Source organism: Lycium barbarum, chromosome 3 (genome assembly GCF_019175385.1).
Source record: "Lycium barbarum isolate Lr01 chromosome 3, ASM1917538v2, whole genome shotgun sequence".
NCBI lineage: Eukaryota > Viridiplantae > Streptophyta > Magnoliopsida > Solanales > Solanaceae > Lycium > Lycium barbarum.
The window spans coordinates 1327838-1336000 of NC_083339.1; the positions used below are offsets into that span (position 1 = coordinate 1327838).

At 34.6% G+C, this 8163-nt stretch overlaps 2 protein-coding genes across 2 annotated transcripts; one reads left to right on the top strand and one right to left on the bottom strand.

Moving 5' to 3' along the window:
* Nucleotides 1-411: 411 nt before the first annotated feature.
* On the bottom strand, nucleotides 412-984 carry LOC132633939 (uncharacterized). Its single transcript, XM_060350303.1, has one exon. It carries the CDS (start codon nucleotides 982-984, stop codon nucleotides 412-414), a length of 573 nt encoding a protein of 190 aa, XP_060206286.1.
* A 3280-nt stretch (nucleotides 985-4264) lies between these two features.
* On the top strand, nucleotides 4265-7788 carry LOC132629858 (uncharacterized). Its single transcript, XM_060345249.1, has 4 exons — nucleotides 4265-4526; nucleotides 5184-5395; nucleotides 6315-6582; nucleotides 7410-7788. Exons 1-4 carry the CDS (start codon nucleotides 4266-4268, stop codon nucleotides 7713-7715), a joined length of 1047 nt encoding a protein of 348 aa, XP_060201232.1. The 5' UTR covers nucleotide 4265; the 3' UTR covers nucleotides 7716-7788.
* Nucleotides 7789-8163: the final 375 nt, after the last annotated feature.

The window sequence follows — 8163 nt, forward strand, 5'->3', positions numbered from 1 at the left end:
TCCTTGGTGAGAGTAGGAACTTGCTCTGAGGAGCTAGCATGATCAGAAGTGCCTCCACTTTGAACCTCAATAGTTTTACCAGTTTTGTTGCCTTTGTTGAACTTAAAATGAGGGGGAAATCCATGAAGCTTGTAACACTTATCAATGAGGTGCCCAGGCTTTTTACAATACTTACACACCAAATTGGACTTGGGAGGAAACTGATTATTGGGAGCAAAATTAATTCTCTGAGTAAATTACCTATTGGGAGGAGCAGTTTGTACAGTGAAGGAGGCAGACTCAGTACTAAACTGGGAGTTGGGAGTATCTTGTCTCTGTTTCTCATCTTGTAAGAGTATACTATAAGCTGAGTCCAAAGAGGGAAGAGGATCCAGCATCAATAGGTTACCCCTGGTCCCCACATAAGTCTCATTAAGTCCCATGATTTTCTTCTTCCTCTTGGATAAGTGCTTCTTTAGCAGCATAGGTGCACCTATTTGCATTCTTAGTGCGCATGAAGCTCAATTTATCCCAAATTTTCTTAAACTTATTGAAATAGAAGGCAATATCCAAACACCCCTGACTAGTGGAAGCTATCTCCTTTTTAAGCTCAAATATTCTAGTTCCACTCACAGTCCCATATCTCTTATTCAACTGAGACCAAATGTTCTGTGCTGTTTCAGAGTACTGCACACTCTCAGCTATCTCAGGGGTAAGGGAATGAGTTATCCATGACATCACTAGATGATTAACCATACTCCATTGCCTAAGCTGAGGTGAATCATCAGAAGGTTTAGTACAACTCCCATCTACTAGAGCAATTTTGTTCATAACAGATAGAGCAACGACCATATTTCTTCTCCAACCCCCAAACCCAGTTCCACAGAAAGGAACAGGAACAACAGATATCCCAGGCACATTAGACGTTGCAAGGTACAATGGACTCGAAGAGTTAGGAATGTAAGTAGCAGTAGTGGAACCATTAGTTGGTGCATTAGTCCCCATTCTTATACAAATCATAACTACTAGATAGTTATGCAAAGCTTAATAGACAATCAATAGAGAAGATTCAAGGAACGAATGTACCAAATTTGTTGTAGATGCCAAATTTGCTGTAGAAACTAAGCTTGCACAGAACGTGATGTCACAAATCTCAAATGCGAAGATTCTAGCCTGGAAACCCTAATTTTCAAGCGAAGTTACCAATTTTGCTGTAGAAACAGAGCTGTGCACAAATCACGATGTCAAATGTCCCGATTGTGAAGAGTCCAAATTAAAAAACCCTAATTTTTTGCCGAAAACTTGAAAACAAACCCTAACTCTGTCAAAATTCAAAATGCAACCAAAATTGATGTGTGTCTATGTCAACAAACACCACAACAAGCTTCAAATCCACCAAATCACGTAAATCACCGATGAAGTTACCGGAGCTCCGGCGAAAAACAAATTTTAAAAAAAAACCTTCAATGAAACTGTACGAGGGTAACATCGCTCGATTGGAAATCATATACTGAAGCAGAATCTCTGCTCTGATACCATATTAACATACTAAAATGGCGAATGTGGAAAGAAAAGCGAAGAAGAAATGAAGAGAGACTAAGAACTTTAGAGAGAGAAATTCTGGAAATATCTAAAGCTTCTTTTCCAAAATGAAAATGATTCAATTGCCTTTTTTGACAGCTGTACGCAGTTGTTATATACATAAGTCCCCTAAGAATCTGATAATACAGATGAGTACAGCTAATTAAATAAAAGGAAAAGAAAATATTCCGGGTCATTGTCAACTTGGGCTTGCAACTAACTGGGCTGCTTTGTCGTTTTTATTATGAGGCCCAACATAGGGAGCGTTTTATTTCCTAAAATAGAACTTTCCGGCGCAATCTGGATTATTTGGGCCCAAAGCAGATACCGGACATCGGGGTACAAAAGATCTCGCGTCCGAGCCTTTAGAATGGAGCCATATTTGGTATGGATTTTCTTATCCCTAGCTCGAATCCCGATTGGTCAAGCCCTAAAGCAGATATAGGACATTAGGTTAGGAAAGATTTTGGGTTCGATCTCTGGGAACGAAGTCACCTTTAGTATGAAGCCTGTTATCTCCCAAAATGAAACTCTTCAGTGCGAATCTAAATTAGTTGGGTCATAAAACAAATACTGAATGCTGAATATGTAATAAAAAAAAAATCAGAGGGGTGTGGGAGGAGGTATAAATAGCAAAGGCTGGAAGCCCAAGCCCCACAACCCCCACAACCCAATCTCTAGTTTCATCTTCTTTCATTACCCAGCCTAGAACTAATTCCTAGCCCAGTATATGTACATTTGCAGCCCAAAAATCAACAAAGTTCCCACTCTTCCTTTGTGATATTTTTGTCCCTGCTACTACCTTAGGTTTTTTTTTTCCGTTCTTCACCCTTGAAATGCAGCTAAATTTTTATTGCAGAAAAATTGGCTAATCATTTTAAGAATGTGTAAAACAATTTTTTCCTAATTTTTTAATGCGATAAGTTCTACCCCTATTGCTATAAAAATTAAAAGCAATTTGAGTATATAGATGCTTCTGTTAGTCTCCCAAAGTGAAGCTAATGTTCAGTTTTTTAAATCTTTTTTTGTTGGTTGGAATCTTTTTAGATTAATAAGAGGAAGGCCTTGTGTTGCCTCCCTCAATTTACATCAAGAAAAGAGTCTAACGGTCAATAAAGCAGCTGAAAATTACAAGAACTCGGGGTTAAAATTTAGGTAGAGATAAAACACGTTAGTTCAGTTGCCAAAGTTAATCGATACTTGTGCAAGTAAAAAGTAGGTGGTACTCCTTCCGTCTCAAATTACCTATCCTGATTTCTAAATATAGATGTCTCAAATTATTCTCTGTCCTAACAAATTTTGTCTTGAACTTCTAAAATAACAAACACTTTAATTATGGGAGATGACACATAAATAGAGTAAATATTCAATGGAGAGAGATTATATCTTAAGACAAATAAGGGTAAAATAGTCGAAAACCCTCCTAATTAATGTTCTCTGAAGGGCGTGTAAAAGAGAAACACGACATATAATTCGAAACTCGAAACGGAGGGAGTATCTAGTAATTTGAGATGCGAGCGACTTGATAAAGAAATCACCTTGTTGTAAATGCAAAATATAAAATTCTTCTTGCTGATAAGTTTCTGCAGATTGTCAAAATAGTCTTTTTAATAACGACCGTGTCTGAGTAAGCTTGTAAACATCTCGACAATTTCATCAAGTATATACTAGCTCTCAATCATTAGTACAAGTACTAGATAACTCTGTCTGCCGACACTTAGTCAGATGAAAAGATATTACCTATAATTTTCTATCTTTATGATTTTCGTTTAATTACTTCCCGCATAATTTTATTTGTATCTATGAGATCGAATTTGGAATTCTGTTTACTCACTTTAAAAGTATCCGATTTGCTTCCCTTTCTTGGTAGGATTGGAAATCCTGTGGACCATACACCTTAAATGCAGATTGTCAAAATAGTTATACTTGAGTACTTTTGGCAATATGAACTTTATTCTATGGGAAAAGGGTAAAATATACCCCTCTATTTTAGTTTATTGGCTAATTTTGCCTTCCGTTAGCCAAAGTTGTCAAATGTACCCCTCCCGTTACAAGTTGGGGCCAAATATACCCCTACCGTTAGCAAAGTTTCAAAAATATCCCTCATTTCTAACAAATTTCCACATAAACAAGTCTAGTCTTTGGAATTGGGTGACATGGACGCCACATGGCATTTAACTTATTCTATGTGGTGCCTACGTGACAATTTTTTTAAAAACAATCTGGAAAATAGATTTTTCTAAAAACAAATCTGTTTAAAATGGCTTTTATTAAATAAAACCCGCTTCTTAAAAAAAATATGAAAAATTAGATTTTTTATTAAAAAATCTTGAAAATGAATTTTTTTAAAATCAGTTTTTCAGATTTTTAAAAATTAATCCAGATTAAAAAAAATAAAAAATCGTATACTTTAAAAATAAAAAAAAAACAAAAAAAAAAAAACTTTACAATTTTCCAGATTTAAAACTAAAATATATAGAGGGGTATATTTGACCCTTTTCCCTTATTTTATTGTTGCTTACTTGTTTTAATTAGGTAAATGGAAGGTATGTAAACATTTAAAACTGACATAGTACTTGTTGCAATTTGGTTGAAATTGTTTCATTTTTCGTTTTGTTTAGTCATGCATTGTTCATGATATTTTACCTTTTTTTCTTGATCTTTAGCTCTTAAAATTAGTGACCAAATTTGAAACATTTTCAGGTATGACTGGGAAAATACTTGTAATTCTCTTCATTGGGTTCTTGGCATTTGTTTATCAGTCAATTCAACCACCTCCTCCCAAAATTTGTGGTTCACCAAATGGACCTGCTATTACTACACTTAGAATAAAACTCTTTGATGGAAGGCATTTGGCTTATAAAGAGCAAGGTGTTCCAAAAGACAAAGCAAAGTACAAAGTTGTGTTCAACCATGGATTCAGCTGTTGTAGGCATGACGTTGCTTTCTTCAGCACCCTTTCTCCTGTAATGCCCATTTACCTTCTCTTTTCTTGTTTTGTAGAGTTTTTTGGTTATATATGAACGGTTGAATCAACTCGATATAAGAAAAAAATTCTATTACAATGGCAAATTCAGTTATTTGGTCATGCTAGTTACGACACTGTACTTTCTTTACGATGGATTGTTTTGCCAAGCTTCTGAAGTCAAAGTTGGAGTGTTTAGTTGCCATTTCAGGCCAAGCTTTTAGAATTAAATAAATAAATATATATTTTTGACTAATAGCTGAAGTTGTTTTTCAGAAGCTGAAAAATATAGCTTATTGTAACAGAGAGGAAAAACATTTTTTTGCGTCTATATGTAAACTGTTGAATCACCACTAAAAGAATTGTAATTTAGTGACTTTTGGTCTTGACTGTTGAATCACCACTAAAAGAATTGTAATTTAGTGACTTTTGGTCTTGGGTTATTGTAGTTTCTTTCTGAATCCTCTTACTATGTTGTTCGGACTCTTCAAAAATACCGTTAGGTGCCGGTCAAATCCGCTAAAAATAGTGCATTTTTGGAAGACCAAGTACGGGCACGACAACATTTTCAGAGAGTCCGAGCAATATAGTCCCTTTGTATGTAGGGTCTTGTAATTCAGTCTAATAATGGCTATAATATTAACATATTGCGGTGCAGGATGTTATTGAGAGTTTGGGAATATACATTGTTTCATTTGACAGACCTGGTTATGGAGAAAGTGATCCGTGTCCACAACGAACGCCTAAAAGCTTAGCTCTCGACGTTGAGGAATTAGCAGATCAATTGAAATTGGGATCCAAATTTTATGTTGTTGGATTTTCCATGGGTGGACAAGCAGTTTGGGGCTGTCTCAAATATATTCCTCACAGGTATTGTTCAATTTTATTTTACCATTGGCTTCTGTTTAAGATATTATGGTTTTCCTCTGCATATTCTGTCCTCTTTGTACTTAGCTTATAACCTTTTGAGTTTAGTTCGATGCACTGACGATTTAAAGCATGTTTACAAGTGAATATCTTGATAAAACTTCATTGATAATTTGGTAAAAATGGTAAATAACCTGCTATCATATCACAGAGCAGAGAGAGAAAGAGTAGTAAAAGAAATACAAGTAGAACTCTCAGGTCAAAGGAATCAAGGAAGTCTAGGATTTGAATATGAGGTTTGGGATGTCACTAAACCCGTTGACCATTTGAGTTACTGGGTTCGAATTTTGTTATTCACACATATTTAGTAGATTTCTTTACACATATAAAAGATGTAACTCAAAGTTATTGATTTCGGCTGAACTCATATTCTTAATTGTACATCTTATATATCGACGTCTGACGGTACAAAAGATTTGCTTTTGTTTTACTATGTAAACTTTGTCCTCTTTGTAATTAGCTTATCTTCTTATGAGTTTACGTTCGATGTGTTAACGGTGTAACACATATATACACGATTAGGTTATTTATCAGGTAACAAGAAGTGAATCTCTTGAAAAACATACACAGGGTGTGAGCCAAAAAAAAAAAAGGGCTATTGGGTTCATCTGAACTCGTAACTCTGTCATGTTACTCTGATCCTCCAAAATTGTTGTCGCACACGTGTCGTATTCTCTATCGGATCCTTCAAAACTGCACTACTTTCTTTGGATCTGATACGCATCCGTCGGCATTTTTGAAGAATGTGAGCAACAGACTTTAAGTGTACATCCGCCTCTGCTATATCACGTGTTAAAATTCACCGTTAGTGTAAAAATCTTTTTTTTAATATAACTAAAATTGTTTTTGCAATATGTTACAGATTGGCAGGAGCAGCACTTCTAACACCTGTGGTTAACTATTGGTGGCCTAATTTCCCTGCAAATTTGTCTAGAAAATCATATTATGATCAACTTTTGCCTGATCAATGGACACTTAGAGTTGCTCACTATCTTCCCTGGCTGACTTACTGGTGGTTCACTCAAAAGTTTTTTCCTTCTTCTAGTGTTGCGGCTCATAGTCCTGATATTTTATTTACTCAAGATATGCAATTAGGACCCAAATTTGCTGCCTCTCAAGAACAATATCGGGTAATTATAACTTTGTACTTTGCTTTAATTTCATGATTAGTACTTCTTGTTAATATGGTGCAGACGCGGATTCAAGATTTTGGGTTCAACCTTTATGCTTCTTACCACTTAACTCATTTCGTTTTTGAAATTATGATTTCAGAATTTAATACTCCCTAATCCTTCCTTTTCATTTTAGGTAAACCCATTTGAATAGGTCTGGAGATTTGGAAAAATGATTGATTTTTAAAATTTGTGATTTTAAACATGTTATGATATTTGTGTGGTTAAGAAAGCAATTATGAATAAAAAATGAGAAATTTAAAGTTAAACTGTTTTCTTAATATAAATATGGGTCATTAAAAAAATAGTGTTACATAAAATAGAACAGATGAGGTATCTATTCAATTTTTAATGATTTTTCGTGCAAACATGTAGAAATTTATAAATGCTTTGTGTCTAAGAATACCCTATGATTTCTACCCGTCTGTCTAAGTTTTGATTAGTAGAGTTATATATCTGGTACATGTGCTGGTGGGAGGTAGCAGGTATCCGGTGAAATTAGTCAATATATGCGCAAGCTGACCTTGACAGTACTGTCATTGAAAAAAAAAAAAAAAGAGCTCCATCTCAAAAATACTAGGTTCGGCTGAATTTATGAAACACTAGAAGGAATTCTCCTTATGTGACAGCATTTCTTTTTTAATCTGTCCCAAAAAAAAAAAAAGTATAATTACAGATGACTCTTCTACAAATGTGTGACGTTGCCATTTCTCATTACAAATATATGATCTTCAATATAATATTAGTCATTAATTGTCATTTGTTGATTTATCCATGACCCTCAGACACAAATTACACAACAAGGGGAATTTGAATCACTCCATAGAGATACAATGGTTGGATTTGGTACATGGGAATTTGATCCAATGGATTTAAAAAATCCATTTACAGACAATGAAGGATCTGTTCATATATGGCAAGGTGATGAAGATGGACTTGTACCTGTAACTTTACAAAGATATATTGCTGAAAAATTGCCATGGATTCAATATCATGAAATTAAAGGTGGCGGTCATTTATTTCCTTATGTTGATGGAATGGGAGATAAAATTATCAAGACATTTCTACTTGGAGAAAAATTTGTACTATAAAGATATATTAGAAGTATAGGCGTTCGGCCATGATTTGCTAATTTTCAAGAAAAAAGGGTATTTAAAGTTTTTTTTTTTTTTTTTTTTGGGGGGGGGGGGGGGGGGGGGGGGTGTCATAATTTATGTGTTACTTTTAGGTATTTAAAGTTTAAGATGAAAAAAGGCATTTGAATGTTGATCTGAATTGCAATTCGTGTGCTAACGTATCGGCACTTGGGGGCTTGTCCTACATGAACTTAATACAATTTCATCTTCAATGTGGTTTTCTTATTGTAGTTTTTTTTTTTTTTTTGCATTGACAAAATGAGTAATTTCTTTAGGTGTGTTCAAAATTTAATATATATGTATAATAAGCAATATTTGACATATACAAATAGTACAGTATAATTTTAAGCAAAGGTTATTCAATTGATTAGTCAGTGGCGGATCTAAGATTTTTATTCAGGGT

Coding starts and splice junctions, on each gene's coding strand:
- LOC132633939 (XM_060350303.1), bottom strand. CDS start 984: ATGGGGACTAATGCACCAACTAATGGTTCCACTACTGCTACTTACATT.
- LOC132629858 (XM_060345249.1), top strand. CDS start 4,266: ATGACTGGGAAAATACTTGTAATTCTCTTCATTGGGTTCTTGGCATTT. Junction 5,396..6,314: donor CTCAAATATATTCCTCACAG/GTATTGTTCAAT, acceptor AATATGTTACAG/ATTGGCAGGAGCAGCACTTC. Junction 6,583..7,409: donor CCTCTCAAGAACAATATCGG/GTAATTATAACT, acceptor CATGACCCTCAG/ACACAAATTACACAACAAGG.